At 45.4% G+C, this 27,678-nt stretch overlaps 2 protein-coding genes across 2 annotated transcripts; one reads left to right on the top strand and one right to left on the bottom strand.

Annotated features, from left to right (window-relative positions):
- On the bottom strand, positions 1-27,654 carry cyfip1 (cytoplasmic FMR1 interacting protein 1). Its single transcript, XM_030372983.1, has 31 exons — positions 27,433-27,654; positions 23,060-23,177; positions 22,734-22,823; positions 21,359-21,436; positions 20,775-20,876; positions 20,231-20,412; positions 19,487-19,583; positions 19,046-19,174; positions 18,702-18,806; positions 18,454-18,545; positions 17,899-18,016; positions 17,049-17,171; positions 16,248-16,373; positions 14,681-14,847; positions 13,751-13,898; positions 12,641-12,794; positions 12,134-12,290; positions 11,802-11,898; positions 11,383-11,459; positions 11,112-11,220; positions 10,549-10,668; positions 9,892-10,091; positions 9,541-9,628; positions 5,314-5,457; positions 4,776-4,866; positions 4,053-4,183; positions 3,290-3,362; positions 2,921-3,015; positions 2,563-2,801; positions 1,179-1,326; positions 1-791 (listed from the first exon to the last, which is right to left on the bottom strand). Exons 2-31 carry the CDS (start codon positions 23,174-23,176, stop codon positions 627-629), a joined length of 3,762 nt encoding a protein of 1,253 aa, XP_030228843.1. The 5' UTR covers position 23,177; positions 27,433-27,654; the 3' UTR covers positions 1-626.
- Positions 7,679-9,080, top strand: fndc9 (fibronectin type III domain containing 9). The gene has a single exon (XM_030372988.1). It carries the CDS (start codon positions 7,762-7,764, stop codon positions 8,455-8,457), a length of 696 nt encoding a protein of 231 aa, XP_030228848.1. The 5' UTR covers positions 7,679-7,761; the 3' UTR covers positions 8,458-9,080.
- Positions 27,655-27,678: the final 24 nt, after the last annotated feature.

Below are 27,678 nucleotides of genomic sequence, written 5' to 3'. Positions count from 1 at the left end.
TGGATTTGTTACATATTTATTAATTTAAAATTAATAAAACACTTTAGACAAGGCACTGTGAATAAATGCTGACCCTGGCTACGAATGCGGTTATCAGGCTCATTTTAAAATGTTAAGTTCAGCATGCAATTTTTAGCAATATAGAAAATACAATTTACGTTCATCCCCCACTAAAAACAGGTCACCCTATACCTTTACCAATCCAACTCCCACCACGGCAAACCCTTAAATATTTGATAAAAGTACCCCCTTATCTGCCTCCCCAACATGTATAAAACAAAAGAATATATAGCTAGTCATTTTTAATAAGGCACGAGTGAATACAAAAAAAAAAGTCATACATAATGTCACCCTACTTCCTGGTGGTCCGTCGCTCCTCAGGAAAGAGGATGTTGCCATTAGAACAAGCTTTACTGGTCCGCTTTCTACTGGTGGATGTGGAATATCTATTGGACGCCAGTGATTGGTTGTGGTCCCTCAGTTGTTGAGCAGTGATTGAATGTGGAAACACATTGGCTGGCCGGTGATTGTTTGATTAGTGGATGTGGACCAATTGCTGGCCAGCGATTTGTTTATTAGTGGATGTGGTCGCTCAGGTGCTGGCCAGCGATTGGTGGATTGGTGGCTCAGTTGCTGGCCAGTGATTGGTGGATGGGGGGCTGGAAGCAGCGCACATGCTCCACAGGCATGTTCTCTCCGTCTCCAGACTTCAGGTATTTGTTGAGGATGCCAAAGATCTCGTCGTTGATGATCTGGAACTTGCGGATTCTGTCCACCATCTTCTTCAGGGGCTAAGGAACAGCAGGGGGAGGGTAGTGTTTGGTTGAGAAATACTTCATTCAGCTTATTTTTTACTGTAGATGATAAAACAGGTTTTATTTAATTTCTCCATTCAGGCTCTTTAATTGTTGATCTAAGTCAGTGCTGATTGGACAGCCAACCTTAATATTTCACTTTACTTAGTAGTAATAGTATCTTCCTGATAAATCCAAATATCGCTCATAGGAACGAGGACAGGTGCAACGGTGAATGATGAATAGCAAGAAAATTACTTTACTGCCGCCCTGAAGGTATACAAAATGTTCTGTGGTCAACTGACTCTCGGTAAACAAAAGCTACGGAAAGACTGAGGCACGCCATGCGACCTATGACGACACCACCTCCTGCTGTTGTCTCACCACGCTTTTGATGATGTCGTCCTTTCCGTCGTGCTTCTGGACCTTGAGAAGGTGGTAGCTGAAGTCCAGGATGTCAAAGCGTCTCTGTTGACCCAGCAGGGCTATGATCATACAGCCGGCCCAGTGCAGGCCATCTCCGAAGCACTGCCTGAAACACAAAAAAACACGCAACCACTTACAATACTGTCCCAGAAGCACTGCCTGAAAAACACATAACCACCTGAAATATCAGCCAAGCATTTCCCATCATCATGTCGGCCTTCTGAATCCCTACCGAACGTCAGTATGGCTCAAGTATCCCTTCATCTACACGTGTTCCTTTGAACATGTAATGTATTGGCCTAGGAATTAATATTATACTTCTGTTATTTAGCCTCAGTATTAATATTGTAATGGTCTAGGAACTAATATTATACTATTATTATGAATATTGTAGAAACCTATAAACATATACTGATATGATTTAAAAACATTAATATAGTAGCTTCAGTGTTCCATTTGTGGTCTTAATTTAAATGTTCGGCGTAATAATGCAGGAATTACGTCTAGTATAGTTTTTGCTTTGCAGGGTTAACAAAGCAAAAGTCTTTTACAAGTGGCCCCTAGAGCCTACTCACATCACCGAATGGTTTGGAATCCCTGGCCTAATCGTAATGGCTGGGAAGTAAGCACCACATTCAAAACCACTTTATCTGCATCTTTGTTATTTGAGATGCTCCCACTCACACCTCCTCACTCTTCACATAAACAGGCTAAATGATTTGCAAATATTTGCATACTTTGCTTGGATTTGTTTCGAGCCACAAACCGGTCACAAAGAAAGTACAGGGAAAGGTTCCTCTGATCTGTGGTGGAAGTATGTACACTTTATTAGAGATATTCTGGTGAGACCTGCTAATCTAGAGTGAAGGACTCACTAGTGAGTCATATAAGTTATCGCAGAACAAATAGATATTGGACATGGACATCCCTGAACTTTGAAGTTAGAAAGGATAAACATTTGATTGGATAAAATCCTTAAAAGGTGACATATTATACAACCAGGTGTGAGTGTGATTAGCAGTTACACGCCCACTTGAAATGTCAGAAGAGGCAGATTTGCGAAACGGCTTGTAACGGCTAATCACACTCACACCTGGTGGTATAATATGTCACCTTTATACGGGGAACAATCTGCACTAATTACGCAAATAAAGAATAGGTAGGATGCGTCTTTCTGTGAAAATGCATTTAGCGTCCTGAGCGGTAAGCCCTGAGGAGAATTCCCGCAGATTGACCCATTGCTTGTATTCATTAGTCGTCGTTTTTTTGACAAGTATTTACATTTGTCATCCCTCGGTCATTCACAAAAAGTGAACCAACTACAAAAACCAGCGTGACTTACTCCACGGTGAACTCGTGCGCGCCCACGGGGATGCAGTAGACGAACTGCATGGCGCTCCACAGCCGGTGGAACTCCACGCACTCGTCGATGTGCATCACGCCGTTGCTGGGCAGTGGGCCGCGCCAGATGGTGTCCTCCAGGAAGGTGCGCACGCGGGTCAGGATCACCTCGAACATGGACAGGCCGCAGCACAGCCGCTCCTTGGTCAGGAGGTCGCCTTCGCGGGCGATGGCGATTTGCTGCCGGTGCGACACACCACAGGGTCATGGTGAGGACGGAGTCATGGGTGGTGATGGTGGTGGTTGTGGTGGTGCTGGTGGCGGTGGCGGTGGTGGTGGTGACGGGGGTTATGACCTACCTGTGGAGTTCCCAGGCGTTCTATCAGTGGAACCATGTGCAGCGCCGTGTATTTAGCCTCCAAGCGCTTCATCTTGGCGTCCAGACGTTCACCCTCTGAACACAGGGAAGAGTCAAGTTATAATTTTACACAAGGGACGAACTCATTATCATTAAAGTTATTTTATTAAAAGGAGTAGCACTTCAAGACATTGTGTTAAACAGTGAAATTCAAAAATTGTCATTACCATTATAAAATATGAATTGGTAGGTAAACTAAATGAGTCATCAAAACTATACAAATATGTAATGCGCTAACTGTAGGTTATTGCTACAATAGTAAAGATAGATTAATGATCATACTGAATTATGGAACATAACTTGTCTTTACCTTTAACGTGGACCCTGGGCAGAATGTTCTGGAATGGGGCCGCATGCAACAAATCACAAACCTCCTCCTGGGACTGTAAAACACAAAGTAAAAATTCTGATGTAGATTTGATGTCATACAGGTTATTAACTGAAGGGGGCACTGGTGTCCCAATGTAAACATCTCAGCCTTTTGTATCTGATGTGAATGCAAAACTAGTGCAGGGCAGGTAAATATGGCCTGGGTTTGTTAGAGAAAGAGAGTGTAATCTGATACATGGAGATTAACTGAATGCTGTTGCCAGGTGGATTAGAAAGACCAGAAGGCTTTTTGTGGAGCAGCACGAGCGATGAGATGGCATTGGGAAGATGAATCACTCACATTATTATCAGGTTATATAAATATAATACAATTTGTGACTCTCCAATGTAAATGGCCTGAGGCAAATGTACCTCTCCACACTCCTCACACGCCATGAGGCTTAAACATAACTTTTTCTCAGCGCGTTGCTTTGGGAACCTGTTTAGCAAAGCAATTGTTTTGTGCTAATCCGACCTGCTAATGCTGACCTGTTCATGGAGGCAACCTGTTTGTGTGGCCAGTGGGATGTACTTATATCTAGTTACACATGCGCGCGCGCGCACGCGCACACGCACACACACACACACACACACACACACACACCGTTTCCGATCCCTCGGTGTACAGTAACACGCCGTTTCTCACCTGCAGGGTTATTTCAATAGGTGGTGGAGATGGAGGTGGTAGGGGGTGTACAACGTACCAGACTCTGCTCGCTGAGCAGGCAGAAGAGCAGGGCGTTGCCCACCTCCCGGAGGTTCTGGAAGCAGACGGTCTTCAGCTCAGCGTACTCCACGATGTCCTTCAGCTGGTGGTGGAAGAACTCCAGGATACCTGGGGAGCCATCATGTTAATGTTGCAATCATGTTTACATGTTCTACTGCTACAGAGATGGACGTGTAAACATCTATAATCCTACAGAGACATACGTGTATACATCTATACTCCTGCAGAGACATACGTGTATACATCTATACTCCTACAGTGACATACGTGTATACATCTATACTCCTACAGTGACATACGTGCATACATCTATACTCCTACAGAGAGTTACGTGTATATGTCTATACTCCTACAGAGACATACCTGTATATATCTATACTCTTACTTATATATAGAGACTCAGACATTCAACTAAATCAATCGATCTAGATCTATATCTATGGATATGTCGATATCGATATGTCGATATATGATTATCTTATTAAATAATACAAATTATAAAAAGGTAGATTTATTCAAAATGTATATATTAATAAATGGCAATTTATTTTATATGGATTTTGTGTGTGCTTACCGGTTTGCGCTCGAATATGGATTTATCTTTAACTATCAATTGAGTGAAATAACTTTCTTCAAAGACTATGCCATGTATAAATCCTACACCACTCATGCTACCACGGCATGGTGTACGGTGACTCACCTGGGGAGCCGTACTCATGGCGGGGCAGGCGGCAGATCTTGGGCATCACCTCCATCAGGGTCTTCACGTACTGCAGGATGGTTCCCTGGAGCTGCACAGGAGGCCAGAGGGTTAGCAAACCACACATTAACCAAGAGGAGCGGCGGCTCAGGGTGGGTCAAACTCACACAGGGTGTGTCTGTAGGGAGGATCCATGGTGGTTTATCTTCCACCAGAATTTAATCAGGGTCTGACATATCTTAAAAAAAAAATCTTTACTGTATATGTTGAATACTTTCGTCAACTACGACAACTCTTGAAATACTTCTTGGGGGGGGGAAACAGAAATGTAAGCGGTTCCCAAATTTTCTTGCCATATGACCCTATTTTTACAATCCCAACTTCTCACATTTATGTGCATCTGTTTCTCCCAACACACTGTTGATCATCATCTATCCGGCTATCATCAGTCTAAAAACTCAAACGAGATATGCCCAGCTTTGTCTCCAAATCCCCTGGGATGGTGTTTCGAACGATGGGTTAAGGCGTGGCTCCTCACCAGACTCTTGACCACCTTGAGGAGTTCCTCCATCACCACGGCGATGCCCTGGTAGCCTAGCAACCTGCACATGGCCTTGATGTGGGGTGGGCCCAGGAAGTTGCGGTAGAAACCGTAGATGCTGGTGTAGGCCAGGTTCAGAGCCTGGTGGAGAAGGAGACATGCATGTTTACAGTCTAAACATTTACTGAATAATCAGTAAAGCAATACAAAAGAATCCTTTAAAATCTCATCCTTTACATCAAGATTAAAGAAAATAACCAAAACCATTCTGACACTGAAATAAGTGTAAACATTGAGGAAATGTTGCAATTGATGGTATTGGAAATAATATATTGTCTAATATATAGACAACAGGATACAAAAGCCACCTCCATGATTCAGAAGGATGACCATTGAAATGGCGGCCACTACTTACAAAACAGATTCTCAGAAGATGCGCTCGTCATTGCATGCCAAGACCAGCTTCCAGCCTCCCTCCCTCCCTCCCTCCCTCCCTCCCTCCCTGATGTTGCTAGGCCGGTAATCCAGTGCTCACCCCCAGCAGAAGGCCAGCGGCAGAGCAGCTCAGAGCTCAGCCAGCGGAGCTCAGAGATGGAGCTCTGGAGCTCTGCAGCGGCATCACAGAACCAGTGATTGAAACGCAACACATCCACCGTAGAGCTCACTCTGCGGACCCTCCGACGATACTCTTATCTAGCGGCTCTCCCCTCGACGAGTACTGGAGGAGGCAGACTGAACTCCGAGGTAAAAGACCGCCCTGAAACAATTCTGTTCTCCAGGTCAGTATGTCTGTGTTTTGACTGTTCCTTTCGTTTTTGATTGTGCAGATGCTTGTTGCTATGGTTAACTCTCAAGAACTCGCCCCCTGTGCCCCGATCTCTCTTATCCCCCCACTCTTTCTCGCTCCCTCTTCCCTTTGTATCTGTTATTTACTACCAACAAGCAATGGGATGCAAGTTGGATGTGAAATGGATGAAGAAATGTGAAGAATGTGTCAAGCCTGGCACAATTTAAAAAGTAATACTATCCACACATGTCAGCTCAAATGTTTGTTATGTTCTCATGACTGTTATGCAACTAGGAAACTAAGTACAGTTGTTGTTTTTAGGAACTAGGTTGTAAAGCACTTATACATATTTTTTTACTGCTCTAATTTTGATTGCATTTGATTTTTCTCCGCCTCGCTCTTAAGCCGCTTTGGATAAAAGCGTAGTCTGCTAAATGACTAATTGTAAATTACTGGCGAGACGTCAAAAGTCTCCAGCCAGCGATGGGATAATCGCCCAGCGAGGCGGCTGTACAGGACGTGTAGCAGCACAGATACAATTAGGTTGCAATTAGTTAATGAATACAATTAGTTAATTAATAGAACCACCTTGTGCATTTCAGCTATTGGGCTTTCATTTTAAATCAGATGAAGTATCTTTTATATTTAACGCGTCATTAAGGAGCAGGTAGGGGTTAGGAGTAAAATTGCTCAAAAGTGCCTCCAGATAGGCTGTGGACGTTGGGGTTTGAACCCAGAACCTTTCAGATGGGGAGTCAAACACCCGCCCCACTACCCCGTCCTTCCCGGGCGGTATTTAGATCCCTGCGCGTGTGGTCCAGGGAGCACGTGAGGCCGCGAGGCAGTCAGATCTACGCAGAGTGCCAAGATGAACCCAATCATCCCGAGTTACATCACGTCATTTACTTAACCTCTGACCCCACCTCACCCCCCCCTTCCCCGTCCCCCGTTGGGCGCTGTCGCCACTAATCCATCACACGTCACGCGTCGCCCGTCCCCCACGGTTACTACGTCTCCGTTTCAGATTTATGTTGCCGTCCCAAGGGATTAGGGAACATCTTTATCCCTGATTTCAGTAATCATGTATGGGATATATAATATTCTATAATCAAAACATATTCATATTCAAAAAACGTCTCTAGTTTTCTATGGTCTTATTATTCACTACAGACTGTTGCACATAAGAAACATACAGATTTTCAGCAAAGCTGACATCCTTGATGTCGGAGCACATATATCCTATATATTCTACTCTTTTATTTATTTTAATTCCTTGGTTTTTGGTCTCAGGAAAACCACCGCATCTGTAGAAGAGTAACACACACACAATCTACTCGGGACTTCAAAAGGAAAACCAACCAACCAACCGACCAACCAACCAACCAACCAACCAACCAACCAACCGACCAACCAACCAACCGACCAACCAACCGACCAACCAACCGACCAACCGACCAACCGACCAACCAACCAACCAACCAACCGACCGACCAACCGACCAACCAACCAACCAACCGACCGACCAACCAACCGACCAACCGACCGACCGACCAACCGACCAACCAACCGACCAACCGACCGACCAACCGACCAACCAACCGACCAACCAACCGACCGACCAACCCACCACCCACCAACGCTGGCGTTGGCGCGTTGTCATGCCGATCACGGTGTACAACGTGTCGGCCACGACGGCGCGCGTGCGCTGGCCGGCGTACGGCGGCTGCCGGGACACCTTCTACAGCATGATGTACGACCCCCACTGGAGCAGCCTGGAGGTGGGCTACAAGCGCAAGCGCTTCAAGCACGAGGAGCGCATCCCCGCCAGCCGCACCGGCGCCGACGTGGTCAACCTCCTGCCCAACACCGCCTACTTCCTGTGCGTGACGTGCCAGGCGGCCAACCCCATCAAGGACCAGTGTCAGATCTTCTCCACGCTGGGCGGTGACTCCCCGGGGGGGGGCGGCGGCGGCGCGGGAGGGGCAGGAGGCGGCGGCGGCGGTGGCTGGGAGACGGCGATGGGTCTCTGGATGGCCAGCAGCCTCCTGCTGCTCCTCGTCTCCGGCGTGCTGCTGTGGGGCTGCCTGCACAACGTCTGCCCCCTCCCCCGCCACGGACACCGCCGCGGCCGGCCGGACACGCCCGGGTTCATCTACGGCGCGGGGGGCGGAGCCAACGGCGGGGCCGGCGAGGACGACGTCGCCGCCAAGCGCGCCACGGTGATCCTGAACCCACTGTTCGGGTCCCTGGGCGTGCGGGGGTCCCGGGGCGTGGTGTTGGAGCGCGGGGGCCAGCCCCTCCATCAGCAGGAGATCAGAGGCTTCACTAAGCTGTCTGGCTGCGAGCCGGTGTGACCTCCGCTGCAATGAGGTCACGGCTTTATCCCTCGACACTCCTTATTTGGACGTAGCCACCGAGTACGGGGTCATATGTTAATATTCATCCCGTGTCATAATATTTATAAATCTCTCCGGCGTGTCGCAATGGTAATACCGCCCATCTATGTGGTTACATAATATGGTAATTCTCTCGAGCCGTCCATCCATTCATTGTGACATGGAATGCAAGTATTTATCCAGTGATATCTGCATCCGTCCATCTGGGTCATCATTTTTAAATATGTCTTTGTATGTTTCCATTTATCTATCTATCTATCGTGGTCAGGTTGCCATTGTTTGAGATTATATGTGCTATCATTATTATGTAATGTTAATCAGCATTGCATGCTGATTACATGCACAACTCCAAGGTATGATTCCAGGTTTGAATTGACTATGCACTCCTAAATGTATTGTATAATGTATGTTTAATACATACATTATAGTTTATAGAATCAATGTATTATAGGTAATAAAAATAATAAAAATGTCTCATTTTGTATTAGGAAAAATGTTGCAACAAAAATATCAAAGCAAAGAACAATATCAGGGAGGGGGGGATCTCTGACGCCAAGCTGAGAGGCACTGGGTTCGATCCCCAGTGTTCACAGTCCACCTGTAGGCCTCCTAGAGCACGATGAGCGCTAACCCCTACCTGGTCCTTAATGACAGGTCACTGTAGTGTCTATCCCCTACCTGCTCCTTAATGACAGGTCACTGTAGTGTCTATCCCCTACCTGCTCCTTAATGACCTGTCTATACTGTCTAACCCCTACCTGCTCCTTAATGACCTGTCTATACTCTCTAACCCCTACCTGCTCCTTAATGACAGGTCACTGTAGTGTCTAACCCCTACCTGCACCATAACGACCGGTCACTGTAGCGCCTAACCCCTTTCTGCTCCTTAACGCCATGTCACTGTACTGTCTAACCCGGACTGCTCCGTAAGGACAGGTAGGGTTCACAGTCGCTTTGGATAGAACATCTACTTAATGACCTAATAGCCCAATAAATAAATAGCCTTTTAAAATGGTTCAGGTTTGTTTGTTAGTGGCTGACCTTTGACCCATACAGGTACTGGGGTTGGGCGTTGGGGGGCTTGTCTCTCTGGAAATCCGCGGAGAAGGGCAGGATGGTGCGGACGAACCTGGGGAGATGCAGGGGTCAGTGGGGAGCTCTTAGAGGCAAGGTTCCAGAAGCAACGTTCTAGAAGGTTCCAGAAGCAAGGTTCAAAATGCAAGGTTCTAGAAGCAAGGTTCCAGATGCAAGGTTCTAGAAGGTTCTAGAAGCAACGTTCTAGAAGGTTCAAGAAGCAAGGTTCAAAATGCAAGGTTCTAGAAGCAAGGTTCCAGATGCAAGTTTCTTGAAGGTTCTAGAAGGTGTCAGTGGATAGTGCAGCCGGCGGCCTACCGGTTGGTGGATCCATTGTAGCAGTAGTTGGGCAGGAAGTCGTAGTTGAGCTCCCAGAAGACGTGCAGCGTGATGCGGCCGTACGGCGCCGACACGTTGTGGTTGGCCTCCCGGAACATGGCGTCCATGCAGTCCAGCGTCAGGAACTTACTCAGCAGCTTGTGGGTCATGCGGTTGATGTCCAGCAGACCCTCCAGTTCCTGAAGCGGGACACACAACCCTGGTGTCATGAGAGGAACAACACACAATGTACACACCCACACACACACCCACACACACACACACACACACACACACACACACACACACACACACACACACACACACACACACACACACACACACACACACACACACACACACACACCCACCCACCCCCCGGGAGGAAGAAGAACCACAAACATATACGTACACACACACACACACACACACACACTATATAATCCCAGAATACTCCCCATATCCTGTGGGGACCCCTTACCTTGGCAGTGTCCCTCCCTCCTACTCTACCAACCCAGCTCCACAGCAACAGATAACAATACATTTCAGATGGATTCATACATCGACGAGGACATATTGAAATCAACAATGATCTTTTGACTGGTACGAGTACGAGCTGTGTGGACCGGGTACGGCTGGAGGCATCCAGGTGCTCACCATGATGGAGGTGAGGTCCTCGCTCTCGAAGCGGTTGATGGCGAGCTCCAGGGACTTGTAGAGCGCCGCGGACACCCGCTGGGTGAGCAGGCGGTTCAGGTCGATGGAGCGGCCCAGCAGCTGGGGACAGAGGAGGGGTCAGAGGAGGGGTCAGGGGTCAGACGTGTGGATGAGGTCAATGTAGCGATTTATCATCCATTATACGAAGTAGAGCGATGGGAGGAGGAGGAGGAGGAGGAGAGGGAAAGACTGTGAGGGAGACCGTAGAGAGTGAGTGGGGGAAAGAGACAGACAGTGAATGAGTGAGGGAGACAGTAGGACAGTAACAGAGAGTGATCGAGAAACAGACAGTGAGTGAGAGACTGGGATGGAGACAGTAGGACAGTAACAGACAGGGAGTGAGAGACAGACAGTGAGTGAGAGACAGACAGTGAATGAGAGAGGGAGGGAGAGGTTGGACAGTAAGAGACAGTGATTGAGAGACACAGTGAGTGAGGGAGACAGTCAATGAGTGAGAGAGGGAGGGAGACAGTAGGAGCATCAGTAGGGCATCACTGCAGTACCTGGACGTGGCGTTGCTTCAGTAGGGTCTCGTAGCGGTTAGAAGCCGGCCACGGGATGTTTGCTCCTTGGTTCTTACAGTCAGTCCTCAGCCTCTTGTCCAGGAGCAGACTACAGCCACACACACACACTTTTTAGAATCTACAATGTCACAGTAGAGTAAGGACAATTTCAACAAATATGACCAAAGTGCTTCTAACATTAATTACCCTAGCATAAAAGGTTTATTAAATTAAAAACTAAAGACAAGAAAGGAATCATTTTTGGAATTACCTTCCAGCTAGAATCTTGTAGTAGGCGAAGATCTGGTCGGCCAGTTTGTAAACAAATTGATCGAAACACAGGTTGACCTGGGAGGAGAGGAGTCATTTCAGTTATTGATCAGAAATATTCTCTATGAAACAAACGATTTTTTATGTTCATTTAAACAAACGTGGCCCCATTAGAGAGAGATTAAGCAGGCAGAGAAGGACATTCTTTTGAAAATTATGCTTATTAAAGGTCACTTTTACACGTTAATTGTTTTACAATATAATTCCGCTACGTGAAGCGACCACATTCCTGTTTCATCCATTGCATTTGTTTGGATGAAGAAATAGGAAAACCGACAGACAATCCTGGCTGCCTTCTCATCTTATTTTGTTTCTCTACCTTAAAAGGCAGTAGGAGTTGGAAACACCCAGGATGTTTACCTCTGCCTCGATTTCATCGTAGAGGAACTGCTTCTTGAACTTGGTGAGGGCGTAGTGGGCACTGTCGTTGTACAAGTCCAACGGGTACAGCACATATCTGGAGAGAGAGAGATACCATTATACCTACCACCATTATACGTCTGACCACTTGGAACCCTTTTCCCTCCCAAACATCCATGAATGTGGAGGTGGGATCCCTCTTGTGTGATCTTCCTCAAAGTTTCTTCCCGCTGTGTTTGGGGAATTTTAAAAGCCTTTTGGTGTGTTCCAAACTAAACTCTATAAAGCAAACCAAGCCTGAGGGGAAGTGTCTGTGTGTGTGTGAGGCTCACTCCATCATGGAGGACTCCTTAGTGTCCAGGATGTGGTCGGTGAGGATCCAGGGCATGGACATCTCGATGGGGAACTGGATCCTTCGGCCCATGGTCAGCTCCAGGAAGAACTCCCTGAACCACAGCTGGGACAGGTCGCAGCACTGCTGCAGGGTCTCTGGAAGGGCGGAGAGGGGCGGGGTAAGAATTCCTGCCCAAGGATCCGCACACCTTGCCCAAGCAGAATGCTTGGGGCATTGGTGGTCGATCCGGCAACCTCGCACCACCACTCCCAACTCAGCATAACCGAGGTGCCACAAAAAGCTTATAATGGTAGTAAAAAAATTGACAAAAAATAGTAATAGATGAGGTTTTGTTATTAAAACATGTGAGGTATAAGATATACAAATATTAATGTCGCCGACTCGCCACCTTAACATAGGGTGTAACGACATCAAACGCAATAAGTGATTTAAAGTCTGGTGGGTGTTTTAGTGAGTGTCAGGAGCTGAAATGTAAGGTTCTCACCGCTGAAGTTAAGCAGGTGGGTGTAGAAGAAGGACTCCCGGTGGAACCTCTCAATGTCCAGGATGGTGGGGCCTTCCAGGCCGCTACGAAGGGTCTTCTTCGAACCGCTCTTATCAGCGACTAGAGACTCCAGCATCGTCCTCACCATGTACAGCTACACAATCACACACACACACACACACACACACACACACACACACACACACATTACTATACAACGACCGTACCCCAAACACTTTCCCTCAACTTTACAATGACCCTACAATTCTAAGAACCCTAACATTCCAAATGCACTAGCATGTTTTTATCTGAGGCAGCAGATATATCCAATCAGTAACAGTCAATGACCTTTGACCCTTCACATTGTATTGAACACTGAGTTTAGCTACAAAATGCGATGCCTCAGATTGAGGTCGGCCTGATTTGTATGACACACAACATAAGATCTGACAGTATTGGAAGCGTTTCAGAGTTGATTAAGATCACAGGGAAAGGAAACCATGTTTGGGTTAGGGATTTACGGGATTTATGTGACATAACAGACGTAAGGAACAATGAGATGCCCGAGATCCAATTTCAAACGCAGACGATTGTTTTTCCTCCTTCTTAGGTTTAATACGATGTCATACGTGGTTACCGCAGGAAACATGGGACATCTCATTATAGGGTGACGTAGTATTACAATCTAGACAAACCGCTGGTAGAACTCTGGCTACTATTGTCGGCTTGTTATTGACTCAAATAAACCAATGCGTTAGGACAATATTTTATGCCCAAATAAGGGATGGCGGTACAATTGTTAGGCATATAGGACATCTAAAGAGGAAGTTAAATCATCTGCTTAAAACCATACGAAATGCTGGACATAATCCAGCAATAAGCTGAAAAAAAATAAAACTATAACTCTAGCCTATACATCCTCTACTTGATCCTCTGATAGAATATGAATAAATATTGAAAGAAATCCAATATTACTGTTTATTTGAGTGGGATTTATAAACAAAATCACCTAGAAAATAGTAGGACCAGGTTATTACATTGATGGTCTGTTCCAAAATAGGATAATAAGTGACATAGTGTGTGTGCGTGTGCATGTGTGTGTGTGTGTACCTGCGTGCTGGAGGGGCCCACCGCGCGGCGAGGGACCTTGATGTCGAAGCCCCCCTTGGGGTCCTTCTCCCCGCGGAGGGCCGGGTCGTTGTGGGGCTCACGACCCGTCTCCCAGTCGCAGATGGTCTTCCTGATGGCCTGCAGAACACTGAGTGGACACACACACACACACACACACACACACACACACACACACACACACACACACACACACACACACACACACACACACACACACACACACACACACACACACACACACACACAGTCAGATGGTCTACTGGCAAACTGAGAACCAACATGGAGTCGTAAACACACTCCTGTCATTTAGGATTTGTTTTTATATCCCGAGTGATTTTTTCATAAACATCGTCAGATGAGAAGAGTTTGTGAAACAAAATCACCAAAAATTCAGTGTCGTAATTTCACCAGGTGCGTCCATCTTATTCGACTGTCCGGCCGTCTAGGAACAAACCAGAACCCTGTGCATGCTCGATGCGTTGGGCGATGCGTTGCAAAGCTCTGCGATGAAGACATCTTGGCGTACACCGAGGTCATCGACCATTTAAAGGGCTGTGTTCGCTCTAAGTAGCGACGCAGATCTTGGCATACGTGCAAGACGGTGACGCGGGATTTGGGCTTAACAGACGGATGAAGACCCGCACTAACTGACATACACTCACATAATATCAACTGACATATCGAAAGATCGATTTATTTAATATGAGCAGCTAGGGGTCAGACATCTTAACATGAGCAGCTAGGGGTCCGACATCTTAACATGAGCAGCTAGGGGTCAGACATCTTGCTCCACCAGGCTGGTCATTAATTAAACTACCCTCAATGAAGTAAAAGAGGTTTGAGGTAACCGCTGTTCAGTTGCTCTACAGCCCCCTCTACTGGCCCGGATGACGACTCGCGCTCCCTCACCTCTGGATGACGTTCTTCTTCTTCTTGATGGCCTGGCGCAGCGGGTCCCTCAGGGTGACCTGGGCGAAGTCCTGCAGGGCCGAGTAGATGGTGTGGCGGATGGCGTGGTTGAACACGCTCTCCATGCGGCCCATCAGAACCTGCAGCCCCTTGATCATCGCCATCACCTGGAGAGACAAGAATACATAAATACACCTGGAGAGACAAGCAGTAGCTGGTATTTAATGATAATAACTAGAATACATCAATACACCTGGAGAAACAAGCAGTAGCGGTTAATTAATGATCATCACTAGAATACAGAAATACACCTGGAGAGACAAGCAGTAGCTGGTATTTAATGATAATAACTAGAATACATAAATACACCTGGAGAGACAAGCGGTAGCGGTTAATTAATGATCATCACTAGAATACAGAAATACACCTGGAGAGACAAGCAGTAGCGGTTAATTAATGATCATCACTAGAATACAGAAATACACCTGGAGAGACAAGCAGTAGCTGGTATTTAATGATAATAACTAGAATACATAAATACACCTGGAGAGACAAGCAGTAGCTGGTATTCAATGATAATAACTAGAATACATAAATACACCTGGAGAGACAAGCAGTAGCTGGTATTTAATGATAATAACTAGAATACATAAATACACCTGGAAAGCCACGCGGTAGCGGTTAATTAATTATAATAACTAGAATACATAAATACACCTGAGCAGAGACAAGTAATAGCTTATTTATTAATTATAATAAACATAATACATAAATACACCTGGAGAGAGAAGCAGAAGCTGTTAATTAATGATAATAACTAGAAAACATAAATACACCTGAGTAGACACAAGCGCTATCTTATTTATTAATTATAATAAACATAATACATTAATACACCCGGGCAGACACAAGCAGTTGCCGATTTGTTGATTGTAATAACTAGAAAACAGGGATGAATCTGAAAAGACAAGCAGTAGCCCGTTTAATGTACTGATGACTTTAGGAGATAAGGCCATGTCTCATCTCACTATCAACATTCCCAAACCCCTCCCACCCGCGCCACCCACACAGCCGAGCTCCGCTGAGTCAGTCGGTTCCCATCACACAGTGGCGGAGTCAGGTAGAGTGGACACAACACTGCTATCTGTTATAGCGTGCCACCTACTAGCTGGGAGGGGCTCAATGTGATACATTGAGACTTTACTACCACATTACTGGGAGATGTTGTTGGTGGATGGTGGCGCTTGTTGTGGGGTTCAGAAGGCAGGGGGGGGGGGGGGGGGGGGGCAGAAGGCAAGGGGGGCAGGAAGCAGGGATTCAGAAGGCAAGGGGGGCAGAAGGCAGGAGGGGGCAGAAGGCAGGAGGGGGCAGAAGGCAGGGGGGCAGAAGGCAGGGGGGCAGAAAGCAGGGGTTCAGAAGGCAAGGGGGGCAGAAGGCGGGGGGCAGAAGAGAGAAGGGGCAGAAGGCAGGGGGGCAGAAGACAGCGGGGGCAGAAGGCAGGGTTTCAGAAGGCAGGAGGGGGCAGAAGGCAGGAGTGGGCAGAGGGCACTAAGGCAGGGGTACAGACCTCTACGAGGGCAAACTTCTCCTCGCTGGTGTAGTTGTATCTGGTGGCTCTCTCGTACTCCTCGGCGTTGTCGGGACACTCCTTGTTGGAGTACTTATCCGTGGGATGGACCAGCTTCCACGAGTACTACACAGAGAGGGCAGACAGGTTAGGACACGGATTTTAGACACTAGAAAATGCTATAGTATTGGTGGTATATATTGATCTTGTTTTGGGAAATAATCATTACCATTTTTTTACTTCCTAGTCACTAATCCTAGTCCTTAATCCCCTTGTACCTCTAGTCTAAGAGTTGTTACACCTACTCTCTAATCCTAGTTCCTTATCCCTAATCCTAACCCCGAGTTTAGAACCCTAGTCCCTCATCCATATTCCTTGTCCCTAATCCTGGGGCCTTTTTCCCCTAATCCATAACTGTAGTTCCTAGTCTCTCAACTATGCCCCTACTCCAGGGGCACCCGACCAGTCGATCGCGGTCAACCAGTCGATCGCGGGTCAAGTTGCATTTGATTGTGAGAGATGTTGTGTCCTTTATGTGTTGTGTAGCTCCTACTGTTGTGTAAAATACATCAAACTCTCTGTCTGTTGTGCTGTTAGAGGTCAGTCCTAGGCCTACTTTTGCTTATTCTTTGCACCACGCACATTTACTTCAATGAATGTATTACTGTATTGTTTGTGTCAGAAAACACGGTCCTTGGTAGGTGCACAGTAAATTGTGGCTGCGCTACGATAAAACGGTCGGTCACCCCGGCCCGACCTCGTCCATATTCCGTAGTCCCAGTCCCTGCTCCTGGGTCTCACCACTTCCATGACGTGAGCGCTCCACTGCGAGAGGAGCTGCATGCCCTGCAGGGCCAGGTCGAACAGCTTCCTGTACTCAGAGTCCGTCTTCTGGGCCTCCTGTCGCCCCGACCCGGTGACCACCTGACCCAGTGACGCAGAGCACAGAGTCAATACCCACGCACACACACACACACACACACACACACACACACACACACACACACACACACACACACACACACACACACACACACACACACACACACACACACACACACACACAAACATAAATGCACATTAGGAAATACAAACACAATTAAAACAGATCTGTGTTTGAGCCTTCTGTTATGAGGTGATTTCAGGCAGAAAAGTGTTATTTTAGAGTTACTCAAGTTTTAAAACTCAAATGTGCATTCTTAACATTATATTAATGCTCGTTATAAATGTTAATAGAGACGATTTTAAATAGTATTAAGCTGGTGAAAGATTACTCAAAGAACAGACATCACTAAAAACAGTGGTAGAGGGGTTTTCATGACCATGAGAAGTTATGTACTAACTAATGTACTTCTTGTAAATCGATTTGGATATAAGCATCTGCTTCATGCCCTAAATGTAATTCTACATATCCATCTAAAACGTACGGATGATTCATGTCTACGATCGAATGCAGAATCAAAAATGGAAACAGCCCATGTGGTGTGGGCTTCAGCGTTGGACACACTTCCCTGAAAATCCCCACAGCAAGGGTCTACTCATTTACAAGTTAAATGTATTGATCTTATCCCCACTATTCCACCATTCCCCCCCAGCCAGTCTGTGGTGATGTGTAAGGTTGTGACTCTTTGGTGTAGGGACCCCCGCTGACCTCGCTGTTGCTGTAGCGCGCCAGCTCAGAGATGAAGCGCATGTGGTCTTCCCGGATCTGGATCATCTGCTCACAGATGTTGTACTGGGGGCTGCTAGAGGGGGACGTACAAGACCACCTGCAGGGGAGACACATTACAGATTTAGACTTTTTTACATCAAGTTTAGCTTTTTAGATTAACTTACAGGCTGCTAGAAATGGTTGTTTACCCTCGTTAACATCTTAACCTGGTTGTTTTCCATGTCAATACAGCTTTTTTTTAAAGTTTGGATTGTGGGGAACTGGATATCGAGAGAAGGAACTGGGAAAGTTTCAGCACGTTTGTGTGGTTTGTTAAAGAAAACCTTTTGCACGATTGTTGTGCTTCATATCAGACACTAAGATACTAATCCAAACTGCCCCTGTTTGATTAAGTGGCTGTATTTTGGTATGATGGTAAAAACTTGATTCTGCTGCAAAAAATATTCTTCTCTCCCAAGTGACTGTCATCCTTCAGTAGGATCCAGAGTCCAGACCCCTGGTCTTTAGACCTCCTGCCTACAGGTGCTCCCGTACCTGGACTTGTTCTCCTCAAAGTGAGCGCTGGTCTTGATGTAGCGGGACAGCTCAATCTGCATGTCCCCGAACAGAGGCACCACCTGCAGTTGCTGTGAGGGACAACAAGTATGTTGTTGAATTGGAACATTTGCCAATGTTTGCGTTATATTTTGCATTGGGTTTAGTTCATTTTGCGCATTGTATAAAATGTAAAACAACCCTATAACAAGTGGCATCACTTTAAATCAAATTTCTCCCTTCATTACCTTGAAGAATTTGTCGATCTTGGTGAGGTTGAGTCTCTTCTTGGCGTCTAGTTTGTAGATGTTGCTGTTGGATCCGTCAATCAGATACAAGCCAAAGCCCATGACCTACGACATAGCAAAGCGTTAAGGGGATATGGGTTAACAGAGGCAAGCTAGCTTTAGACTAGCGTTAGCAGGGCTAGGCTAGCATTAGCAGGGTTCGGCAAGTCTTTAGTGTTAAAAAGGCTAAGCTAGCATCAGCAGTTCTAGGCTATTGTTCGCACTAGGCTAGTGTTAAGCTAGGGTTGGCATGGTAAGGCTAGCATTAGAGGGCTAGGCTATTGTTAGCAGGGTCCTGCTGCTACCTTGAGCAGTGTGTGCTTCTCATTGGGCGTGAGGTACATCTTGTCCTCGTAGTAATCGGCACACAGGTTGACGATGTCCGCGAGCAGCTCGTCGTAGCCGTTGATCACCTCCAACTGCTGCTGGAGAGACTGGAGACACACATCGAGGACCTCACTCATAGAGCAAAGAGTACAAATATAATCATTAACACCAATCACAGTCAATCTGAAAATCATCCCTACATGTCAAGTTTTTCCTGTGTGAATCAATAGCATCAAAGTATGAGTAGATTCATACTGTGTTGAACAACTGTGTATAACACTATTTGAATTAGAAACTAACAGAACTGGCACAAGGAAAGCTAGTTGGCGGTAGATCGTATCAATTAGACCTAAGTGGATGTGATTTTAGGCCACAAGTCTGTGTCTGTTTCTGGGCTGACTATGGCCTGTCTGTCTGACCTGGGTGATCTTGTTGTGGTTGGCCAGGAACATGGACAGGTTCTGAGACTCCTGGATGGACGACGGCTCTGACATCTTCCTCAGGAACTGGGCTGCCCTGGTGGGGAAGAAGACAGGAAACATGTTTTAATAACAAAAGATAACTTAAAAAAAAAGAAAATAAACTATATCCTCCAGATGGTAAGAAAATATAACTTATTTAATATTAATCAAGATGACATGAGCATCTCCACAGCCAAAGAAATTGTTCTTCTTCTTTTACACAAGTGGGGAGAATGTAGAAATATCCTAAGGGCAGTTCCTTAGACCAACACCGCCCTCTTGTGGTAAGCATGTTGACATGCACATGTTATAAATGATGTATTCAATTACACAGAGGTTTTAAGGATGTTAGTATCCGTGTATTTTACGTTTGAATGTTTTAAAGTGAAAGTCCATGTTGTTAGCATGAGTTATTGCTAGGTTAACATCCTTGTATTTGATATATCCATGAGCGTGTTTAAAGCATATATAGAATTATTATCATTGTATTATTTATGTTCATGAGGTTCCTTGTCTTTATAGGCAGGACAGTGAAAACAGGCTGGAAGGCGGGTTGAAGAAGAGAAGGAACCACATGCAGAACCACATGCAGCACAACAGCTGCAAACCTACGAAGCGTATTGCCTACATGGTCAGCACGTTAGTGGTTTGAGCCACCGAGCCGCCCCGGTATTTATATATATACTCCCAGTATGTGCGTACCGCTTGTAGGCAGAATGGTCGTTCTTCACACTGCACTTCATGTTCTTGAGCTCGTCCAGGACGGCGAACATGTTGATGAACTTCCCCAGCGTGAGGAGGTACGCCTCAGACACAAAGTCCTTACGGCGCTCCGCGTGGCACAGCCTCCGGACCTCCCCGCAGAACCGGTCTATGGCCGTACGCTGGGAGGGAGGAGCAGGAGGGGGAGGGGGAGGAACAGGGGGGGTGGAGGAGGAGGAAGGAGAGATGAAGGAGGATGATGAGGAGGAAGGAGAGATGGAGGAGGAGGAGGATGAGGAGGAACAGGAGATGGAGGAGGAAGAAGAGGTTGACAGGAGGTAGAGGAGGAGGCGGAAGAAGAAAGAGGAGGAAGAGAGAAAAGACAAGTCGTTTTTTTCTGTATTTATTTTCTATGTATTTATATAAGAAATTGATCATCATAATACATTCGACAACCAATCACACTGCATCATGGGCGGGCTCTTACTCCACCTGACCAATGGGTGGCCGGTTGGTGTGCAGGTGGGCAGGGTCAGAGCGTTACCTGGAAGTACATGAAGTTCATGAGCTTGGTGACCTCTGGCTCCAGCACCTCCACGGTCTTCTCGTAGATCTCCACGCGGTTGGGCTGCTCGTTACACTTCACCTGGCAGAGGGAGATGAGGGCGAGGAAGTTATAAAACACTGGACAGATTGAAAGAACCACAACAGCTTGTATGGGGACTTTTGAGAATATGCCATATTTTATTAGACATTTTTATTTTTTGTTTTAGTATATTATATACACACACACATACAAACGCACCCACACAGTTAATTTGTTTTAGTAATTAGGAAATTGTCGACAACGTCGGTTATGAGTTACTACTGGAGGCCATCAGTAGAGGGCACAGTCCCTCAGGGAGAGAATTAAGGGTAGGGCTCGTGCTAGAATATTAGATATATTAGATAATATATATTATATGATAAACGGTGTATGATATAGTATTATAATGATAAACGGATCTCAGATTTTGAATGTGTGAAATGCAGTGTGTGTTACTTCACTGAAAAGTGTATTACTTCAATGAAAAACGATGTAAACTCGAAATAAAACACGAAAATTGACATCAGAGGGTCCCTTGGTACCTGTGGGATGGCCCGGGAGCAGCTCCTCCAGGTGTACAGCATGACCGCATACTCCTGGCCCTCCTCCAGCATCTCATTCTGGTGAACACACACAAGAACCCATTTATATTGACCATGTACTCCTCCGGCAGACGCTTTGATCCTAAGTGACTTGGTGGTGAATTACAGTAAGGAGCAGGTAGGGGTCAGGGGTCGAATCGCTCAGGGATGCTTGCAAGTAGCCTGGTGACATTGGGGTTTGAACCCGGGACCTTACAGCTAGGGGTCGAACCCCTTTACCACTAGAATATCCTCCAACTTAAATGTATAACATTGAGAACACTAAAAAGGCCGGTAATAGATCCTAGTCTTTATATTTCAAACAACATATAAGAGATAAAAAGGGTGATATTGACCTTTAAATACTAGTCTGAGCCATGTCTCTGAACATGTTAATGTAAAGTAATGTTAAAAAGAAGAAGTTTGTTCAAAGTAAAAGGACTTCATTTATAATTAGCTGCCATGTGTAATATTTTAAATATAAATTAAAATGAAAAACATCTAGCTAGATTTGGAATCAAACATATAACAAAAACAAAGTTCAACAACGTCAAGCTGGAATGAGAACAAAATACGCCACTATAGTTCTCAACCTAAAATACAAAAAGACAACCAAACAGTGATTATTTTAGAAGGGTTGGATCCAAGATGGCGACGGCGTGTTTGCAGTTCGGTGCGGTCCACGGAACACTAAGAGCTCTTTACCGCCGTGCGTACGGTATAAAACAGCAATTAGCCACGTTCTAATTAGACTGAAAGCACTTGAGCCCCGGCAGACAGGCCACTAAGCACCCATTTGGTCCGCAGCCAGAGGGCAGACAGGGTGGTCAGGCCTGCAGCTAACTCTATCAACACAGCGGGATGGACCATCACACAAAGCCATCTTCCTCTGGAAAATTCTAGCCCATCATTACAGTGCAAACGCTGCAGTTTAATGAATAAAGTCAAAGTGACTGCCAAATGTAAACGTAAAAGTTTGAACGCAGCCTTTTTTCTTTTCAATGTTTGTTTCATTCATTCAGCAATATCTGAATGAGCCTACTTGAACGGTTGTATTATTAATGTTCTTATAATACTGTTCATACAAATTCAAATTTGATGTTAATTGTTTTTTTGTGGATAAAGTTTTTAATTTGTTTTGGTTGAATAAAAGTACCCATGATGACCAGTAGAGGAACAGAGATCAAGAGTTGAACTTCAGTAGATGAAGAGCTATAGAGAGTTGATCTTCAGAAGATGAAGAGCGATAAAGAGTTGATCTTCAGTAGATGAGGAGCTATACATAGTTGATCTTCAGTAGATGAAGAGCGATCTTAAGGTTCTATTTGGGTCTTACCATGCTGGAGTGAACGGTGGCTTGCTCGATGTAGCGAGCGATGCCCGTGACAAACGCATTCCTGTCCTCGAAGTTGGTGTTGAAGTTCGGCTAAGGAGAGACAGACAGAGACCGAGCCAGAGAAACAGACATAGACCAAGACAGAGAGACACAGCGGCAGAGAGAGTCAGAGAAAGAGAAAGAGGAGAGAGATTTTAAATTTAAATTTTACAGTACAACAAAGTGCTTTATAACAATATGGGATACCTGGGGCAAAGGGGGAATAGACCGGGGGGGGTGGAGGTGTATGAGGGAGGAGGGGGAGGGAGGAGGGGGGAGGCTCTGACCTGGTAGATGAGGGAGGAGGGCAGGGGTTCGATGCAGGGCTGTTGGTCGGGGAGAGGGAGCTCCTCCAGGAGGTCCACGTTGGAGAGGGCGTCCTCCAGGGTCACCGTGGAGGCCATTCTGGAGAGGAGGAGAGGCAGACGGACAGCAGGTCATTAAACCGTTTTTATATTAAAAGGTGACATATTATACCACCAGGTGAAAATCTGCCTCGTCTGACATCACAAGTGAGCGTGTCCACCTAGATGCGTCCTGGATAGATCAGTCTACCAGCCTACCCAGTGGACTGTATTAAACGTTGCTCATCTATCCGTCATACATCTAGGTGGACACGCCCACTTGTGATGTCAGAAGAGGCCAATTTCAGAAACGGCCTGTAACGGCTAATATAATGTGTCACCTTTAACCTTGGGGTTGCAGTCAAAGGGAGCTAGCACATAGGAAATGTATCTTGCTCCTTTAAACTTGGAGATTACATTTTTATCAGGTGGTTCAATCTGTGTTTGATCATACGAAACAGCATTATCAACACTATCTGTGGTACGTTTGTTTCGTTCTCGAGGAAACACTGCTTTTTGTTGCTTTGTCACTTACAGCAGGAAGATAAATACACTAGCTGCGTTTCCTTTTTTAAACCCAAAAGCGCCAACCAGGTATCATATAACACCTCAAGCTGGTGTGTGGTGAGCGTTCTGGCGCAGATTGGCTGCCGTGCATCACCCAAGTGGGTGCTACACACTGGTGGTGGTTAGTGAGGTCCCCCCTTCACTGTAAAACGTCTTTGAGTGTCTAGAAAAGCGATATATAAATTCAATTCATTATTATTATTATTAAATAATTCAGAAAATCCAAAAAATGTTGTTTTCTGTCAAGACCAACTACTTTTCACTTGAAACTTTGGATCCTGACTTCAAGAATAATAATATTGGTGTATAAATTATCCATTGTTATGTGGTACAGCACACATGTCGACTTGCATTGGTGTCTCAGAACACTTGTGCTTTATAAGTGTGCACAGGAAACAGAATTAGTCTCCAGTGAATAAATTTCAGTTTTGGCAAAGAAAGAGGAAGTTCACACAAACCACAGGTCACGGTCGGAAAGCTCAGATAAAAAGGTTAGCGATATAAAAAAATGTCTCCACTCTCCAACCCTAGAATGAATGCAGAATGACAAGGTAGGTGTGTGTGTGTGTGTGTGTGTGTGTGTGTGTGTGTGTGTGTGTGTGTGTGTGTGTGTGTGTGTGTGTGTGTGTGTGTGTGTGTGTGTGTGTGTGTGTGTGTACTTGTATTAATGATGGAAAGTTCCATATGATTGATAGTGTAAAGCATTCCGGTGAAAATGAATGGTTTGGATTGGTTAAGATATGGTTTGGGGGTGGTTACTGTCCAATGTTTTATAGGGTCTGTGTATTGTTAGGTTAGGAAATGTTGTGGTTGTGGTTACGGTTAGGTAGCATTTTTAGCAGCAAAATATCTCTTAATTTACTTCGTATGTTCCATACTTGTTTATCAACTCTCAATGACGAGAGTAAATCAACACATGGCTATCAGAATTCGTATTTATATGTCCTATTTTGTATATTTCCGTGTACTTTATTCCTAATCCAAACTAGTCTATTGTTATTGGTATTATTAAACCATTACCACAATGTATTATATGCCTGTTTTGCAAATAAATGTATTCCCAGGATGATAGTACTAAAGAGAAACCCATTCATCCACCCATCCATTCACCCACTCAACCATCCATTCACCCACTCAACCATCCATTCACCCACTCAACCATCCATTCACCCACTCATCTCAGAACTACAGCCCGGAGTACGTGCTCCTCTGCCTCCCTTAGCTGTCTCCTTCAGAGTACATTTACTGCTGAAAGTTGTGCGCTTATCAGACTTCAGAGCTTCCTCCCTGACCCAAGCTGACTCAATATAAACACAAACGAGGAACTGAGAGTAGTATTGAACAAAGTGGGAAACGGTCGCTATATTAATGGAAATGGTTCCAAGTAAAACTGTGCATCAAGGTTGAAAGCTTATGTCTTGAGCCAAAATAAATGGTGACGGGAAAGAAAGCCATGAAATAAGTGACATCCATGTTAGGCTGAAGACACTTTACACCCTACATTACTTATCCAATACCATCTTGGACTCAAAGCAGAACACAAACAACTAAATGTTTCAAGATAAGAGAAGCAGTTGATCTAAGATGAAGGTTAGATATAAAGGAACTTGAGGCCAAAATACTTCTAGTGTCAGACTTCATGCTAAATGCTATATATGTCAACGGTCACAATGTTGATCAGAAACCAGGGACTTTTATTCACACTAATAGATAAATGAATGACCCTTCAGAAAAACGACCCGACTGCAACTCAGTGTTTCACCAGAGAAGAGGAACGACAAATCAGCCACACAATGTTTCACCAGAGGAGGTTGTGTCCAGATGGTGTCTTTTTCTCATTTCTGGCTACTTACATAAATACACTGAATTATTTATAGTTTGGTTGTCACACAGAGAGAATAAGTAAGAAGAGGAATGTCAAAGGAACCAATTAGGGCAGTTGTTTCTGTTATTGTCTGTTATTGTGCTTAAGTAGCAGGCTGGTTGGGGGGGGATGTGTGTGTGTGTGTGTGTCTGTGTCTGTGTCTGTGTGTGTGTGTGTGTGTGTGTGTCTGTGTGTGTGTGTGTGTGTGTGTGTGTGTGTGTGTGTGTGTGTGTCTGTGTCTGTGTGTGTGTGTGTGTGTGTGTGTGTGTGTGTGTGTGTTTCAAGACGCTGCTATCTATACCCGTGATAACTGATTAAGTACTGCTGACAAGTTCAACATTTGTTCTACAGATCAACTAATATCTATGTCCTGAATAATCTTTTGTATTTTAGGTTGCCCTAAATAATTAATTCAACTGCATCTGTGTATGTCTGTGTTCTTTCCATTCTTAAACGGTAAGGACTAAGGAGCTTACCAGACCAAGAAGCTAACCTGCTCACTACCTGTGCCAGGTAGGGTGTCTGAATAAAAGTCTTTACATTGACATAGACACAGTTAGGTCATACACACGCCTATCCTCAACTTGGCAGGGTGTGTGTTGCTTGATGGGAAGACTCCCTAATCCCATCTGCAATGGTCAGTACTTAACAGACCTAATGTCCCTCTAGCCCTCACTAAACAGACTTCCAAACAACGGTGCAACTTTGTTGTTGTTTACATTTAACGCAATAAAAAAAGGGGTTGTGGTTTGAGTTTATGGTTTAAGCTACAGCCTGTGATCAAGTATTTGTACGTATGTTAAGGTACTTAAAAAGATGCCCCCTAACCCCAACCTGCTCCTTGATTACCTGTCTCTGTACCATCTAACCCCTACCTGCTCTATAATGAAATAGATACGAATTCACTGTCTCATCCCTACCTGCTTCTTAATGACCTGTCTCTGCATCATCTAACCCCCACCTGCTCCTTAAATTTGTGGATCTGAATTCACTGTCTCCTTCACGACCTGTCTTTGAATTCACTGCCCATCACCTACCTGCTCCTTAAAGACATGTCTCTGTACTGTCTAACCCTTACCTGCTCCTTAATGACCCGTCTTTGTAATATCTAACCTCTGAGTTCACGGCAAATCGTTTGGGATTAAAGTGGCCGCTAAAGGCCTTACAATAAGACTAACGACCCACTCTCAGTGTCTGTCTGTGTATGAGACAAACAGAATGGTATTATTTACTCATCTGTTGTGGGATGATTGAAGAGGATGCTGACCCAGACATAAAAAACAAAGGCTATGGAGTAGCGTTTTGGAGTAACGTTAACGTTATATAAACTGTATCAAGATGAATTCATATCAACATGGGAAAATGACACTACGATATTCCCAAGTTTCCTCCACAACGTTCCCCTCTTTTATTTAGCTTTGCCTGCTGCTTTTGCAGATCTACAGTTTATATCCGTGAAAGGGAGGGGATACGTTCAACACGGAGCTATAAAATGGGTCCTTCCCTATGGATTCCCAACTCGAACTGAACCACAGTGATTTCTGCTGACCTTAAATGTGTATTTTGGTGTTACAACCATTGACATACAGGCAGCATTTAGAGCGGCGGGCATTGTCGAATTCCTGTCCTCCTCCTACATTTGTGGTTATCTGTGCTCACACACCGAGATTAGTCACCGATCGGGCCTATGTCCCTGCGAAACACCCTCAAAACTCATAAACTGTAATCAGGGAAACCACACACACCATCATTACAAATAAGAACATTCTAAAACAACCGATAGACCCTCAGAGTCGTTAGAATGACAACACCGTGGAACTTCGCAAAACTTTATCGCATGCAAGTTCGGGCAGAGTTTTGAAACCTCAACTTCCAAACGACTCACCCGAAGAATTATTTCTTTCCCGCAGAAGTTGGCTTTTAAGTTTCTAAATCGCCATTTATGGCCGCAGCCGCCGGTCGGGGTGTGAAATCCTCTTGCAGTTGGTTTTTGAAATGATTGAGAAGTCAAGACTATCCAGGCGTATTTTTTTTCGTGATCTGCCTTCTGGTAGCTGTGATCAGGGCGGACAGCCGAGCAGGAGTTCCTGTCCTGAACAGGAAAACTCAACAGGAAACTGATGTCAGGCTT

Source organism: Gadus morhua, chromosome 12 (genome assembly GCF_902167405.1).
Source record: "Gadus morhua chromosome 12, gadMor3.0, whole genome shotgun sequence".
NCBI lineage: Eukaryota > Metazoa > Chordata > Actinopteri > Gadiformes > Gadidae > Gadus > Gadus morhua.
Note: the sequence above shows the minus strand (reverse complement) of the source record. Positions and strands in the feature narration are given on the sequence as shown.

Coding starts and splice junctions, on each gene's coding strand:
- fndc9 (XM_030372988.1), top strand. CDS start 7,762: ATGCCGATCACGGTGTACAACGTGTCGGCCACGACGGCGCGCGTGCGC.
- cyfip1 (XM_030372983.1), bottom strand. CDS start 23,176: ATGGCCTCCACGGTGACCCTGGAGGACGCCCTCTCCAACGTGGACCTC. Junction 12,291..12,640: donor CCACCTGCTTAACTTCAGCG/GTGAGAACCTTA, acceptor CCGCCCTTCCAG/AGACCCTGCAGCAGTGCTGC. Junction 792..1,178: donor ACGACATCATCAAAAGCGTG/GTGAGACAACAG, acceptor GCTGTTCCTTAG/CCCCTGAAGAAGATGGTGGA.